At 39.7% G+C, this 18,602-nt stretch overlaps 1 protein-coding gene across 3 annotated transcripts in view; it reads left to right on the forward strand.

Moving 5' to 3' along the window:
* Positions 1-18,602, forward strand: part of TMPRSS2 (transmembrane serine protease 2) — a 44,633-nt gene that overhangs the window by 19,327 nt on the left and 6,704 nt on the right. For all 3 annotated transcript variants that reach the window (XM_077293842.1, XM_077293844.1, XM_077293841.1), the window contains 9 exons: positions 4,588-4,665; positions 6,218-6,328; positions 8,565-8,694; positions 9,141-9,251; positions 9,680-9,723; positions 10,018-10,189; positions 10,988-11,154; positions 11,732-11,830; positions 14,958-15,100. In XM_077293842.1, coding sequence (XP_077149957.1) covers positions 4,588-4,665; positions 6,218-6,328; positions 8,565-8,694; positions 9,141-9,251; positions 9,680-9,723; positions 10,018-10,189; positions 10,988-11,154; positions 11,732-11,830; positions 14,958-15,100 — 1,055 coding nt within the window. The remainder of the gene's footprint in view (positions 1-4,587; positions 4,666-6,217; positions 6,329-8,564; positions 8,695-9,140; positions 9,252-9,679; positions 9,724-10,017; positions 10,190-10,987; positions 11,155-11,731; positions 11,831-14,957; positions 15,101-18,602) is intronic.

Here is an 18,602-nt window from a genome sequence, read left to right on the forward strand (position 1 = left end):
TGTACAAGAATATAACTACTATAATACTGCCCCATGTACAAGAATACAACTACTATAATACTGCCCCTGTGTACAACAATATAACTACTATAATACTGCCCTCTATGTACAAGAATATAACTACTATAATACTGCTCCTATGTACAAGAATATATCTACTATAATACTGCCCCTATGTACAAGAATATAACTACTATAATACTGCTCCTATGTACAAGAATATAACTACTATAATACTGCCCCTATGTACAAGAATATAACTACTATAATACTGCCCTCTATGTACAAGAATATAACTACTATAATACTGCCCTCTATGTACAAGAATATAACTACTATAATACTGCCCTTATGTACAAGACAATAACTACTATAATACTGCTCCTATGTACAAGAATATAACTACTATAATACTGCCCCCTATGTACAAGAATATAACTACTATAATACTGCCCCTATGTACAAGAATATAACTACTATAATACTGCCCCTATGTACAAGAATATAACTACTATAATACTGCCCCTATGTACAAGAATATAACTACTATAATACTGCTCCTATGTACAAGAATATAACTACTATAATACTGCCCCATGTACAAGAATACAACTACTATAATACTGCCCCTGTGTACAACAATATAACTACTATAATACTGCCCTCTATGTACAAGAATATAACTACTATAATACTGCTCCTATGTACAAGAATATATCTACTATAATACTGCCCCTATGTACAAGAATATAACTACTATAATACTGCTCCTATGTACAAGAATATAACTACTATAATACTGCTCCTATGTACAAGAATATAACTACTATAATACTGCCCCTATGTACAAGAATATAACTACTATAATACTGCCCTCTATGTACAAGAATATAACTACTATAATACTGCCCTCTATGTACAAGAATATAACTACTATAATACTGCCCTCTATGTACAAGAATATAACTACTATAATACTGCCCTTATGTACAAGACAATAACTACTATAATACTGCTCCTATGTACAAGAATATAACTACTATAATACTGCCCCCTATGTACAAGAATATAACTACTATAATACTGCTCCCTATGTACAAGAATATAACTACTATAATACTGCCCCCTATGTACAAGAATATAACTACTATAATACTGCTCCCTATGTACAAGAATATAACTACTATAATACTGCCCTCTATGTACAAGAATATAACTACTATAATACTGCTCCTATGTACAAGAATATAACTACTATAATACTGCTCCTATGTACAAGAATATAACTACTATAATACTGCCCCTATGTACAATAATATAACTACGGTACTATAATACTGCCCCTATGTACAAGAATATAACTACTATAATACTGCTCCTATGTACAAGAATATAACTACTATAATACTGCCCCTATGTACAAGAATATAACTACTATAATACTGCCCTCTATGTACAAGAATATAACTACTATAATACTGCCCCTATGTATAAGAATATAACTACTATAATACTGCTCCTATGTACAAGAATATAACTACTATAATACTGCCCCTATGTACAAGAATATAACTACTATAATACTGCTCCTATGTACAAGAATATAACTACTATAATACTGCTCCTATGTACAAGAATATAACTACTATAATACTGCCCCTATGTACAAGAATATAACTACTATAATACTGCCCTCTATGTACAAGAATATAACTACTATAATACTGCCCTCTATGTACAAGAATATAACTACTATAATACTGCCCTCTATGTACAAGAATATAACTACTATAATACTGCCCTTATGTACAAGACAATAACTACTATAATACTGCTCCTATGTACAAGAATATAACTACTATAATACTACCCCCTATGTACAAGAATATAACTACTATAATACTGCTCCCTATGTACAAGAATATAACTACTATAATACTGCCCCCTATGTACAAGAATATAACTACTGTAATACTGCTCCCTATGTACAAGAATATAACCACTATAATACTGCCCTCTATGTACAAGAATATAACTACTATAATACTGCTCCTATGTACAAGAATATAACTACTATAATACTGCTCCTATGTACAAGAATATAACTACTATAATACTGCCCCTATGTACAATAATATAACTACGGTACTATAATACTGCCCCTATGTACAAGAATATAACTACTATAATACTGCCCCTATGTACAAGAATATAACTACTATAATACTGCCCTCTATGTACAAGAATATAACTACTATAATACTGCCCCTATGTATAAGAATATAACTACTATAATACTGCTCCTATGTACAAGAATATAACTACTATAATACTGCCCCTATGTACAAGAATATAACTACTATAATACTGCTCCTATGTACAAGAATATAACTACTATAATACTGCCCTCTATGTACAAGAATATAACTACTATAATACTGCCCTCTATGTACAAGAATATAACTACTATAATACTGCCCTTATGTACAAGACAATAACTACTATAATACTGCTCCTATGTACAAGAATATAACTACTATAATACTGCCCCCTATGTACAAGAATATAACTACTATAATACTGCTCCCTATGTACAAGAATATAACTACTATAATACTGCCCCCTATGTACAAGAATATAACTACTATAATACTGCTCCTATGTACAAGAATATAACTACTATAATACTGCTCCTATGTACAAGAATATAACTACTATAATACTGCTCCTATGTACAAGAATATAACTACTGTAATACTGCCCCTATGTACAAGAATATAACTACTATAATACTGCCCTCTATGTACAAGAATATAACTACTATAATACTGCCCTCTATGTACAAGAATATAACTACTATAATACTGCCCTTATGTACAAGACAATAACTACTATAATACTGCTCCTATGTACAAGAATATAACTACTATAATACTGCCCCCTATGTACAAGAATATAACTACTATAATACTGCCCCTATGTACAAGAATATAACTACTATAATACTGCCCCTATGTACAAGAATATAACTACTATAATACTGCCCCTATGTACAAGAATATAACTACTATAATACTGCTCCTATGTACAAGAATATAACTACTATAATACTGCCCCATGTACAAGAATACAACTACTATAATACTGCCCCTGTGTACAACAATATAACTACTATAATACTGCCCTCTATGTACAAGAATATAACTACTATAATACTGCTCCTATGTACAAGAATATATCTACTATAATACTGCCCCTATGTACAAGAATATAACTACTATAATACTGCTCCTATGTACAAGAATATAACTACTATAATACTGCTCCTATGTACAAGAATATAACTACTATAATACTGCTCCTATGTACAAGAATATAACTACTATAATACTGCCCCTATGTACAAGAATATAACTACTATAATACTGCCCTCTATGTACAAGAATATAACTACTATAATACTGCTCCTATGTACAAGAATATAACTACTATAATACTGCTCCTATGTACAAGAATATAACTACTGTAATACTGCCCCTATGTACAAGAATATAACTACTATAATACTGCCCCTATGTACAAGAATATAACTATTATAATGCTGCCCCTATGTACAATAATATAACTACGGTACTATAATACTGCCCCTATGTACAAGAATATAACTACTATAATACTGCTCCTATGTACAAGAATATAACTACTATAATACTGCCCCTATGTACAAGAATATAACTACTATAATACTGCCCTCTATGTACAAGAATATAACTACTATAATACTGCCCCTATGTATAAGAATATAACTACTATAATACTGCTCCTATGTACAAGAATATAACTACTATAATACTGCTCCTATGTACAAGAATATAACTACTATAATACTGCCCCTATGTACAAGAATATAACTACTATAATACTGTCCTCTATGTACAAGAATATAACTACTATAATACTGCCCCTATGTATAAGAATATAACTACTGTAATACTGCCCCTATGTACAAGAATATAACTACTATAATACTGCTCCTATGTACAAGAATATAACTACTATAATACTGCTCCTATGTACAAGAATATAACTACTATAATACTGCTCCTATGTACAAGAATATAACTACTATAATACTGCCCCTATGTACAAGAATATAACTACTGTAATACTGCCCCTATGTACAAGAATATAACTACTGTAATACTGCCCCTATGTACAAGAATATAACTACTATAATACTGCCCCTATGTACAAGAATATAACTACTATAATACTGCCCTCTATGTACAAGAATATAACTACTATAATACTGCCCCTATGTATAAGAATATAACTACTGTAATACTGCCCCTATGTACAAGAATATAACTACTATAATACTGCCCCTATGTACAAGAATATAATTACTATAATACTGCCCCCTATGTACAAGAATATAATTACTATAATACTGCCCCCTATGTACAAGAATATAACTACTATAATACTGCTCCTATGAACAAGAATATAACTACTATAATACTGCTCCTATGAACAAGAATATAACTATTGAATTAACATATTTTGCTCTGTGCTTTTATCTTTCAGGTAGGCAAAAGATAATCTTCTTAGTCGCAGCTATCATCATCCTGATTATTATTGCTGCAGTTCTCTGCTGGTATTTTTGTAAGTTTGTATTTATAGCTAAACTTTTTACATTTTATGGGGGCAAAAACATCCCCAACCGTGTTAATGCTGATGGCCACTAGAGGCAGCAACATTTCGAGTTACAAAAATCCGTCTCGGTGAGCTCCCTCTATTGGTGACTGCAGAGCACCTGTTTTATTTTTTTTCATTTAAGATATATATATTTTTAAATTAATCTAATAAATCTTACACCAATTCATATATTTAACCCTTTCCAACATTGGGCGTAATAATAATAATAAAATGCCCACGTCGGGCTCCCCCTGTTTGGTGCGGGCTCCAGCGCTGAGCCCGCTTCTTTCCAGGCACCTGACAGCTGATCTCTACAGCTGACATGTGGCCTCAACAGCCGCGGGTGGAATAGCGATCCAACCTCGGCTGTTAACTAGTTAAATGCCGCTATCAATTTCTGATAGCAGCATATAACTCACGCTAACCAGAAGTGCGTCACTAATGGTGCCCATCGGTGACCCCGTCACATAATCGCAGGTCACCCGTGGGTCGGCATGACAACCATAGGTCTCCAGTAGCCCTCTATGGTTGTCATAGCCAGATTGCTATGAGCGTCGCCCAGTGGTCGGCACTCATATCAATTGATCTGGTCATCGCCTGTATGTAGCAGAGCCAACCAAAGTACTACAGTGTCTAGTCTCTCATGGAGACTATTGAAGCATGCAAAAAGTAAAGATTTAAAAAAATATATATATTAAAAAAATAAAAAAAAAATAGAAAGTTCTAATCACCCCCCTTTCACCCAATTCAAAATAAAACAATTAAAAATCAAACATACACATATTTGGTATCGCCGCGTTCAGAATCGCCCGATCTATCAATTTAAAAAGAATTAACCTGATCCCTAAACGGCATAGCGAGGAAAAAAAGTACATACGCCAGAAATACGTTTTTTTGGTCGCCGTAATATTGCATTAAAATGCGATAGCGGGCGATCAAAAGATCGTATCTGCACCAAAATGGTATCATTAAAAACATCTGCTCGGCGCGCAAAAAATAAGCCCTCACTTGACCCCAGATAATGAAAAATGGAGACACTACAGGCATCGGAATAAGGCTTGATTTTTTTTTTTTTTTTAACAAACTTTGGAATTTTTTTTCCACCACTTACGGTAGATAAAAAAAAAAAACCTAGACGCATTTGGTGTCTACGAACTAATAATGACCTGGAGAATCGTAATATCAGGTCAGCTTTATAATTTAGTGAACCTAGAAAAAAGACCAAACAAAAAACAAGTGTGGGACTGCACTTTTTTTGCAATTTAATCGCACTTGGAATTTGTTTCCCCATTTTTCAGTACTCGACATGGTAAAACCAATGATGTCGTTCAAAAGTACAACTCGTCCCGCAAAAAACAAGTCCTCACATGGCCATATTGGCAGAAAAAAAAAAAAAAAAAGTTATGGCTCTGGGAAGAAGGTGGAGCAAAAACTGAAATACCCCTGGTCGTTAAGGGGTTAACGAATGCAAAAATATAAAGTCATGTGATTTATTCTTCCTCTTATTTTCTTTGTGTAGTGACTTCAAGGTGTGAAAAGAAATGTGGCGCCTCGTCGACGTGTGTCCGATCGTCTCAGTGGTGTGATGGTGCAGATGACTGCCCCAATGGGGAGGATGAGACATATTGTGGTATGTAGGAAGAAAACTACCAGTTATGGGCTGTAATACCACCTACCACCACAGGGGGGAGTAGGTATCACTGCCATCAACAGTAGTAAAACTCCCATGTAGTGATCGCCCTCTAGTGGCTGCTGTAAGGATACAGCTTGCATCTGATGGTACTCTGAGATTTATTTGATTTATTTATTTTATATATTTATTTATTTAGTTTGTGGTTTTCGACCCCAAATTTTCTTTAGGGATCGGAAAAAAAAAAAAAAAAAAAAAAAACTGTCATAAGGGTAAAATAAATGTAAAAAAATGTTTTTGCTCAACAATAAAAATAAATAAATAATAACAATGTGATATAGCTCCCACATAATAATTATGTAAGAAATTCTGTATATGATAGTAGTATTTAGGAACTGTATGGTTGTATTATGTGGAACCATATGGCAGTATTACGTGGGGACTGTAATGCAGCAATATGTGGGAAGCATATGGCAGTATTATTTTGTAAGTACACGGCCATATTATATGATTATTGTATGCGGTAGTAGTATATGGAAACTATATAACAGTATTATGTAGAAAGTACATTGCAGTATTATATGGGGAATGTATGAAAGTAATATGTGGGGAAGTATTATGTCATAACTACTTGGTAGTATTATTTAAGAACTGTATGATCATATTATGTCAGTACTATTGTTTATGGTTGTATGTGGAAACTATATGACAGTATTACATAGGAAGTACATGGCAGTATTATATGGGAACCATATGGCAGTATTATGCCAGAACTATATTGCTGTATTATTGTATATGATGGAAATATGTAGAAATTATATAACAATATTATGTATATTTAATCTGGGTGCTATATTGCAGCAATATGTGAGTTCTATATGGCAGTATTATGTGGGAAATATGGCAGTATTACATGAGAATTGTATGCTGGTAGTATTTATATGGGAACTGTAATGCAGTAATATATAGGAAACATATGGTTAGTATTGGAAGTACATGGCCATATTATATAACTATTGTATACGGTAGTACAGTAATATATGGAAACTATAGCACAGTATTATATAGGAAGTACATGTTAATATTATATGCTAATTATATGGCAGTATTATGTGGAGACCATATGGCAGTATAATATGGAGACTGTATGGCAGTAATATGAGGGAAATATATGAAAGTATTACTACTTGGTAGTGTTTGAAACTCCATGGTCATATCATGTCAGAACTATTGTATATGGTAGTAGTATGTGGAAACTATATGGCAGCATTATGTAGGAAGTATATGACGGTTTTATCTAAGTGAGATATGGTGGCAATATGTGGGTACTGTATAGCAGTATTATGTAGGAAGTACATGGCAGTTATATGTAGGGACTAAATTGGAGTATTATGTGAGAACGATGTGGCAGTATTTTGGAACTCTATGGCATATTATTTGATAAATATTGTATGTGAAAACTATATGTAGGAGGTATATGACAGTTTTATCTAGGTGCCATATGGCAGCATTATGTGGCAACTATAAGACCGTATTATGTGAGATCTTTAAAGCAAGTTTTATAAGGATACAACTTTTTAGTGTGTGGGCGCTGTATCAATGTATTATTTAGCCATTGTATGGCAGTATTTGGACACTAGCAGTTTTCTTTGGGCATTACATGGCAGTGTTGTGTGTGAAATATATAACTGTAATCTGGGCACTGGCAGTGTATAGTAGTATTATGCGCTTACTTTATGGAAATATTATTTAGGCATTGGTTAGCTGTATTGTTTGGCTTTGGGCCTCTTTGTGTAGTATTTTGTGGAACCTATAAGGCAGTATTATATGGGCTGTAGCTAAATAAGAAGCACTATCCAGGGAATATTGTGTCATTATCTGGTGGTATTATTTGTGCTGTATGATGGTATTAGACACAATCTGAACCCTAGCCGTTCTCTTTGGATATTAAATGGCTGTACCGTGTGGGAAGATGTGACCGTGTTATGTGGGAATATTGGGATGCTGTGTGGAGGTATTATGTAGGCATTGTATGGTGGTATTAATTAGGCTTTGGCTGCATTGTACGGATGTTTTATGCATACGGAGCTTTTTGAAATTTAGTAACAGCAAGCAGAGATTTTGAAAATGGTAAGTTTTATTTACAGAAGACGAGATGATCTTAATTTTAGCATATTTTAAAGTTTATCTATAACATGTCTTATTCATCATTGATGTGTTTATTCCTTCTTTCCAGTGCGGCTGTACGGCAAATCTTTTGTATTACAAGCCTATTCTCCGACAAGGTCCGAGTGGCTGAGTGTTTGCTTCGATGACTGGAATCAGGTCTATGGACCGATGGTCTGCCAATCTATGGGCTACAAGAGGTAAGTGGTGGCGCCATGGATCCGCGGTCACTGCGATGCTGTGTCACTAGAGGAAACCTGCTAAATCCAACACCTGCGCCCTAAATAATGCCAGGTGTCATGGTGCCACTGGGGGGGCCCAACTGTGCCACCAGTACAACAGCGCCGGCTCTGGTGCTCCGACCACTGACAGTCACAGACACACCGCGACTCTCCAGTCACTGACGCTGTCCTCCTGCCAGACATCTCCCTACAACTCTGACAGACAGACAGCTGTAGAATACTGACCCCACAACAGGGACCGATCCCCGTTATCAGGGACATGAGCCACCATAAATATTGTCCTCAGTGTCCCATGTGGAGAACTACAGCGTCCGTCTGCCCGGCCCACATCTCCATGAGGAGCCCGGAATGTCCGGCCCGGTCCCTTCATAATACCAGATATCTCACCGTATAATCTCTCCCAGGTCCAGTTACAATGGAAGCCTTCTGGAACCGGTCACTTCGGAGTTAGATGGTTTTGCCAGTGTGAATACCAGTGTGTCCTTCACCAAGTTATATACAAGTATTAGGACAAGGTAGGATCAGTCTGTTATCTGTCTATTATCTGTCTATTATCTGTCTATTATCTGTCTATTATTTATTATCAATTATCTATCTATTATCTATCTATCTATGATCTATCTATCAATATATTATCTATCTATTATCTAACTATTATCTATCTATAGATCTATCTATCCATCTGTATTATCTATCCCCATATTTATCTATTTATCGATTGTCATATCACCTTGTGTATATATACAGCTCTCATGCAGACCTTTGTGCTCCATGGTTACATACTATAAATATACGCCGCATATAGTCTGACCATGCAGTCATTTGTTACTTTCTTGCAGCTACTGTGTAGAAACATATCGATCTGCCTAGGAGCTGTAAACCTAAAGCGGTAGTAGAGAATTTTTCTTTTTCTTGCATTATTGATTTTCTTTTTGCTTTGCAGGGATTACTGCCCCTCTAGGAAGGTGATCTCGCTGAGGTGCATAGGTAAGCCCAGCTATTACCATGTCTGGCACCGGCTATTCTGTTGTCACCCTCTGTGGACATTTCCTTTGACTTTCCATCTCCTTTATCCCTTTCCGATGATCTTGTTGCTGTATGTCACTCCTATCGTCTTCCTTCCCTGACTTTTACTCTTGCTTGGATTATTACACATTCTAAGCCCACGATTTGGCAACTCCAATCCCTTCCTTTTTTTTTTTTTTTGTGAATTTTGCATTAAATAATAAAACTCTACAACTGTTGGTTCTATATTAATTGTTGGTTTTCCTTCACCTACAGATTGCGGTCAATCAACCAAGCAGACAACGTCTGGCAGGATAGTGGGGGGAACGGCGGCTAAAAATGGAGATTGGCCATGGCAAGTGAGTCTGCAGATCGGGCAGTCTCATGTCTGCGGAGGGTCTATCGTCACTCCTGACTGGATAGTCACAGCAGCGCATTGTGTCGAGGGGTAAGTCCTTAAAACAGATCTGTCACTTCACATAAATATGTCGTTTTTGTACCTGATGTGAAAGCCGCTGTTCTCCTGAATCCGGCGATGTTTTTCTTGTGTTCCTGCGCCTCTCTGTTCCTGAGATACGGCCCTTTCTTCCCAGCTTGCAAATTTAGTCCTCTTAAGCAAGTGGGCGTGGTCATCAGAATCACGCCCAGTTGTATAACAGCACTAGATTTCCATACAGGGAAGATGGAGTCTTATCTCGGGAATGGAGAGGCGCAGGAAAAATAGAAAAACATCGCCGGATTCCGGAGAACAGCGGCTTTCACACCTGGTGCATAAATTGCATGTTTATGGCAAGTGACGAATCCTCTTTTAAATAAATGAAATGGATATAAGATAATATTAAATGGTGTGGGCATGAAACACCAGAAAAGGAAATTACTGGAATTTTTTTTTCTTACAAATTGGTATTTTCATTGTGTTCCTGCAGCCCTTGTTACTCTGAGATGTCGACATGACCATCAAAAATTGTGTCCTATCCTGTAGTTCAGACTACATAGCGCTAATAAAAGTATTAATCCAGGCATCAAATGGTGCAAGGACACAAATATATATATATATATATATATATATATATATATATATATATATATATATATATATATATATATATATATAGAGAGAGAGAGAGATCCGTCAGCAGCAACTGAGCAATTATCACAAAGTTTCCACTGAGAAGATATAAAGAAGGTGGATGTTACAAGTGCTGGTCCCTTTAAGATCTTCCATTCCTCTTTTTTTGCGTTTTAGGAATTACGCTTCCGCTCGGGTGTGGATGGTCTATGCTGGATCCATCCTAAAATCTGGAGGTGTCCCATATTCTGTGGAGAGGGTCATTTCTCACCCCAATTACGACTCTGAAACAAAGAATAATGACATCGCCCTCATGAAACTAAAGACAAGCTTATCACTTACTAGTAAGTGGCTGAGGAGGTTGGGGGGGCACATACTTTTTTTTTTCAATAAATGTTCCTACAGACCTATTAAGAATCCCCACACCTTCAAACTTAGGCAAATTTAGTAAAGCAATAACAGAAGAACACCAACTATGTATGTCTTAAGCTTCTAGGCAGATCTGTGTTTCCATGGCAACAGACTACAAGCAAATCCTGTGTAGTCTGATCCCGCAGTTCTAATCCCTCCCATTTGTCACCTTCTTGCTGATGTACATTCGGGTGGTTACAATAAATTAGTAACAGATGGATAAGAAGTAGGACTGCAGAGTCAGACTACACACGGTTCGTTTGTAGTCTGTTGCCATGGAGACGACTAAATGTTTAGATACAAATTCACAGGACACTTCTAAACCAGACTAAATGTTTTTTATCTTAGCTGCACTTTATTTCCAGTCACCGCCACATAGCCGAGCTGCCATTGCAGACACAACATTTAGACTTTTTTTTTTTTCTTGGGGGTGGGGGGGTGGGGGGTGTGACACAATGTTTAAATATGGCCAGCCCCTTAAAATGCAAAAAATCCTTCTTTTCCTTGCAGATAGTAATATAAAGCCGGTATGTTTACCCAATGCTGGAATGCCATGGACCCAAACTCAGCCTTGCTGGATCTCGGGATGGGGTTACACCTACCAGGGAGGTAAGAGACCTAAATGTGTAAATGTGTACAATGATGGTGCGACATTAATGCCTCGTACACAGCATGCAACAGTCATGTTGTGTGTGTGTGTGTGTATATATATATATAATTATTTTTTTTTTTGCAAACATTTTACAAATAAAAGATGAATTCTATAGATATAAATATATCCTGCAGAGCAGTGATTCCTCCAAGCTGCACAGAGAAAACATATCAGATGAGGGGGATATTGGTGATGAGTGTGGTCAATCACAGCAAAAGTGACATATAGTAAGCGGAAAGCAGAACGGAAATGGCTAAAACAAGCTCTAAACATCTAGATCAAGCTGAAAGATTTCAGCTCTGGAGTATAATGAGGATGTCATTCAGGATCAGTAATGTAATGTATGTACACAGTGACTGCACCAGCAGAATAGTGAGTGCAGCTCTGGAGTATAATACAGGATGTAACTCAGGATCAGTAATGTAATGTATGTACACAGTGACTGCACCAGCAGAATAGTGAGTGCAGCTCTGGAGTATAATGAGGATGTCATTCAGGATCAGTAATGTAATGTATGTACACAATGACTGCACCAGCAGAATAGGGAGTGCAGCTCTGGAGTATAATACAGGATGTAACTCAGGATCAGTAATGTAATGTATGTACACAATGACTGCACCAGCAGAATAGTGAGTGCAGCTCTGGGGTATAATACAGGAGGTAACTCAGGATCAGTAATGTAATGTATGTACACAGTGACTGCACCAGCAGAATAGTGAGTGCAGCTCTGGAGTATAATGAGGATGTCATTCAGGATCAGTAATGTAATGTATGTACACAGTGACTGCACCAGCAGAATAGTGAGTGCAGCTCTGGAGTATAATACAGGATGTAACTCAGGATCAGTAATGTAATGTATGTACACAGTGACTGCACCAGCAGAATAGTGAGTGCAGCTCTGGAGTATAATGAGGATGTCATTCAGGATCAGTAATGTAATGTATGTACACAATGACTGCACCAGCAGAATAGGGAGTGCAGCTCTGGAGTATAATACAGGATGTAACTCAGGATCAGTAATGTAATGTATGTACACAATGACTGCACCAGCAGAATAGTGAGTGCAGCTCTGGGGTATAATACAGGAGGTAACTCAGGATCAGTAATGTAATGTATGTACACAGTGACTGCACCAGCAGAATAGTGAGTGCAGCTCTGGAGTATAATGAGGATGTCATTCAGGATCAGTAATGTAATGTATGTACACAGTGACTGCACCAGCAGAATAGTGAGTGCAGCTCTGGAGTATAATACAGGATGTAACTCAGGATCAGTAATGTAATGTATGTACACAGTGACTGCACCAGCAGAATAGTGAGTGCAGCTCTGGAGTATAATGAGGATGTCATTCAGGATCAGTAATGTAATGTATGTACACAATGACTGCACCAGCAGAATAGGGAGTGCAGCTCTGGAGTATAATACAGGATGTAACTCAGGATCAGTAATGTAATGTATGTACACAATGACTGCACCAGCAGAATAGTGAGTGCAGCTCTGGAGTATAATGAGGATGTCATTCAGGATCAGTAATGTAATGTATGTACACAATGACTGCACCAGCAGAATAGGGAGTGCAGCTCTGGAGTATAATACAGGATGTAACTCAGGATCAGTAATGTAATGTATGTACACAATGACTGCACCAGCAGAATAGTGAGTGCAGCTCTGGGGTATAATACAGGAGGTAACTCAGGATCAGTAATGTAATGTATGTACACAGTGACTGCACCAGCAGAATAGTGAGTGCAGCTCTGGGGTATAATACAGGATGTAACTCAGGATCAGTAATGTAATGTATGTACACAGTGACTGCACCAGCAGAATAGGGAGTGCAGCTCTGGAGTATAATACAGGATGTAACTCAGGATCAGTAATGTAATGTATGTACACAATGACTGCACCAGCAGAATAGGGAGTGCAGCTCTGGGGTATAATACAGGATGTAACTCAGGATCAGTAATGTAATGTATGTACACAGTGACTGCACCAGCAGAATAGTGAGTGCAGCTCTGGAGTATAATGAGGATGTCATTCAGGATCAGTAATGTAATGTATGTACACAATGACTGCACCAGCAGAATAGGGAGTGCAGCTCTGGAGTATAATACAGGATGTAACTCAGGATCAGTAATGTAATGTATGTACACAATGACTGCACCAGCAGAATAGTGAGTGCAGCTCTGGAGTATAATGAGGATGTCATTCAGGATCAGTAATGTAATGTATGTACACAATGACTGCACCAGCAGAATAGGGAGTGCAGCTCTGGAGTATAATACAGGATGTAACTCAGGATCAGTAATGTAATGTATGTACACAATGACTGCACCAGCAGAATAGTGAGTGCAGCTCTGGGGTATAATACAGGAGGTAACTCAGGATCAGTAATGTAATGTATGTACACAGTGACTGCACCAGCAGAATAGTGAGTGCAGCTCTGGGGTATAATACAGGATGTAACTCAGGATCAGTAATGTAATGTATGTACACAGTGACTGCACCAGCAGAATAGGGAGTGCAGCTCTGGAGTATAATACAGGATGTAACTCAGGATCAGTAATGTAATGTATGTACACAATGACTGCACCAGCAGAATAGGGAGTGCAGCTCTGGGGTATAATACAGGATGTAACTCAGGATCAGTAATGTAATGTATGTACACAGTGACTGCACCAGCAGAATAGTGAGTGCAGCTCTGGAGTATAATGAGGATGTCATTCAGGATCAGTAATGTAATGTATGTACACAATGACTGCACCAGCAGAATAGGGAGTGCAGCTCTGGAGTATAATACAGGATGTAACTCAGGATCAGTAATGTAATGTATGTACACAATGACTGCACCAGCAGAATAGTGAGTGCAGCTCTGGAGTATAATACAGGATGTAACTCAGGATCAGTAATGTAATGTATGTACACAGTGACTGCACCAGCAGAATAGTGAGTGCAGCCCTGGGGTATAATTTCTTGTGCCCCAGAGTGATAACTTTTTTGCTATTTGCACCATTTTCAGTCTCTGCTGTGTCGCTCATGATAAGATACACTTATGAGGTGCGGCTTGATCTGTGTTTTACTCCACAGGGTCCACATCCAGTGTCCTGATGGCAGCTGACATCCCACTAATCAGCTCTTCCGTCTGTAATACCCCTTCTGTTTACAATGGAGTCATCACGTCCACCATGATCTGCGCCGGTGTCCTCTCTGGAGGCGTCGATACCTGTCAGGTAAGATCTCGTTGAGGAACAGAGAAAAAAGAGTCAGTGGAGACTTAAAGAATTTGAGAAGCCTTAAACTTTTGCAATCCGTTACTTTTAGAATAAAAATACAGCAACTTTGTGCAGAGTCCTCCTCTGAGTCTGCAGCTCCTACACGGACCTATATGTTTCCATGGATACAGACTAAACCCTGTGTAGCCTGATCCAGCGATCGTGTCTCTCATTCCTTTACTGTCGGTCATCAGGAGCAGGATGTGACGCAGGGTCAGACTGTGCAGGGTTTGCTGGTTGTTGGCAGATATGAGTCTGCACCGGAGCTGTGTACACAAAACGGGTTTTTTTTGTTTTTTAGCAACATCGTCCACTTTTGGGCGGAATTAATTAAAACTTTGGAAGAATAAGTCTGTGTTTTTTTTTCTGAAATTTAGTACAGTCCAAGCAAATATGAGGGGGCAGCGGCTAATAGACAGTGCTGGACCGGGGGAGATTAAGTAAAGCACAGTTTATGTATAAAACCCGTACACGTGAAGAAAGTTTATGACAGGAAAGAAACCTATTAACCCTTTTCAAGGAGTGGAATCTGCAGATTTTCCATAGCAAGTTTGCTTCTAAATGGACCAGTAGCGTAGCTACTGGGGGGCAGAGGGGGCCATCGCCCCGGGCCCTGTCACATGAAGGGGCCCACTGGGAGCCAGGCTCACTTCTGTGACGAGGCAGAACACCGCATAAGGTGGCAGAAGGTGGGTGAGGTGGGACAGGGCACTGAGGGGGTGGACGTGAGTTTATGGGGGCATTGGGGCTGAAGTGGGGGAGGGGAGACAGGTCACTGGGGGCTGAATATTATAATGTTTTGTTATGATATTATATGTGATCCATCACATGTAATATTTGCTGTCTGGGGAGACTGGAGATGGGGGAGGGTAGGAGGCTTTTGATACGTACCACCTGGGTCTTTTATGAGTATTAGGCTACGTTCACATTTGCGTTGTTGTGTGCTGCGTCGGCGACACAACGCACGCAAAACACATGCAAAACGCGGCGTTTTGTGATGCATGCGTTCTTTTTTTAGCGCAAAAAAAATGCAACATGCAGCGTCCTCTGCGCCCTGACGCTTGCGCCAAAAAAACACATGCGTCACAAAACGCAACACAACGCATGTCCATGCGCCCCCCCTGTTAAATATAGGGGAGCATGACGCATGCGTCGCCGCGGCTGCGCCCGACGCAACGCAAATGTGAACGTAGCCTTAGTATGGCTACGTTCACATTTGCGTTGCGTCGAGCGCAGGTTCGGCGACGCATGCGTCATGCGCCCCTATATTTGACATGGGGGGGCGCATGGATATGCGTTGTGTTGCGTTTTGTGACGCATGCGTCATTTTTGGCGCAAGCGTCAGGGCGCAGAGGACGCTGCATGTTGCATTTTTTTTGCACCAAAAATCAAGCCAAAAATGGACGCATGCGTCACAAAACAATGCGTTTTGCATGCATTGTGCATTGCGTCACCGACGCAATGCCCAACAACACAAATGTGAACGTAGCCTATAAGGAGCCCCCATACAGTAACCAAGAGCTGCATCACATTTACAGCACCACTCCAGCATTATTTTTATTTCATTGCTGGAGCGGTGCTGACAATCCGCGTCCCCTGCCCCCTGTCTGATACTCACCTTCTGGCGTTTTCATCTGTTTTAGTCTCCGCTCGGCTCCGTCTCCTGCAGTTTGTGGCCTGTCCGAGGCTCTAGTGTTTTATGGAGCAGCGCAGAGGTCACTAATCAATGTGAGTCTGTGGGAGCCTCGTTCTGGCCTCTCTCTCACTCTCAGGCTGTGTGCACACGGTGCAGATTGGCCGCTGCTGATTCGCAGCAGTTTTCCATCTGGTTTACAGTGCCATGTAAACCTATGGAAAACCAAATCCGCAGTGCACATCCTGCGGAAAATACAGCACGGAAATGCTGCATTGTATTTTCCGTAGCATGTCAATTCTTTTTGCGGATTCCGCAGCGTTTTACACCTGTTCCTGTATAGGATTTCGCAGGTGAAATCTGCACAAAAAACACAGGAAATCCGCGGTAAATCCGCACACCAATCCACGACAAGTGCACATAGCCTCATAGTCTTACATTGAGCGCTTGTGACATAGCTTCTAACTTCTGGCCTGTCAGAAGCTGCGCTCACAAGTTTGAGCCGTGGGACTGCAGCAGTGCCACAAAATAGTGAATACGCCGGAGGATGAGTAAATGACCGGGGCATCCAAATCATGACAGGGAGCTGTGAGTCCATCATACTGTGTATATGGGAGCTGCGGGCCCATCATACTGTGTATAAGGGAGCTGCGGGCCCATCATACTGTGTATAAGGGAGCTGTGAGTCCATCATACTGTGTATAAGAGAGCTGCGGGCCCATCATACTGTGTATAAGGGAGCTGCGGGCCCATCATACTGTGTATAAGGAAGCTGCGGGCCCATCATACTGTGTATAAGAGAGCTGCGGGTCCATCATACTGTGTATAAGGAAGCTGCAGGCCCATCATACTGTGTATACGGGAGCTGCGGGCCCATCATACTGTGTATAAGGAAGCTGTGCACACATCATACTGTGTATAAGGGAGCTGCGGGCCCATCATACTGTGTATAAGGGAGCTGTGAGTCCATCATACTGTGTATAAGAGAGCTGCGGGCCCATCATACTGTGTATAAGGGAGCTGCGGGCCCATCATACTGTGTATAAGGAAGCTGCGGGCCCATCATACTGTGTATAAGAGAGCTGCGGGTCCATCATACTGTGTATAAGGAAGCTGCAGGCCCATCATACTGTGTATACGGGAGCTGCGGGCCCATCATACTGTGTATAAGGAAGCTGTGCACACATCATACTGTGTATAAGGGAGCTGCGGGCCCATCATACTGTGTATACGGGAGCTGCGGGTCCATCATACTGTGTATATGGGAGCTGCGGGCCCATCATACTGTGTATAAGGGACCTGCGGGCCCATCATACTGTGTATAAGGGAGCTGTGGGCCCATCATACTGTGTATAAGGGAGCTGCGGGCCCATCATACTGTGTATAAGGAAGCTGCGGGCCCATCATACTGTGTATAAGAGAGCTGCGGGCCCATCATACTGTGTATAAGGGAGCTGCGGGTCCATCATACTGTGTATAAGGAAGCTGCGGGCCCATCATACTGTGTATAAGGGAGCTGTGGGCCCATCATACTGTGTATAAGGGAGCTGTGGGCCCATCATACTGTGTATACGGGAGCTGCGGGCCCATCATACTGTGTATACGGGAGCTGCGGGTCCATCATACTGTGTATAAGGGAGCTGCGGGTCCACCATACTGTGTATAGGGAACTGCGGGCCCATCATACTGTGTATAAGGAAGCTGCGGGCCCATCATACTGTGTATACGGGAGCTGTGAGTCCATCATACTGTGTATATGGGAGCTGCGGGCCCATCATACTGTGTATAAGGGAGCTGCGGGTCCATCATACTGTGTATAGGGAACTG

This window comes from Ranitomeya variabilis, chromosome 3 (assembly GCF_051348905.1).
Source record: "Ranitomeya variabilis isolate aRanVar5 chromosome 3, aRanVar5.hap1, whole genome shotgun sequence".
Classification (NCBI taxonomy): domain Eukaryota; kingdom Metazoa; phylum Chordata; class Amphibia; order Anura; family Dendrobatidae; genus Ranitomeya; species Ranitomeya variabilis.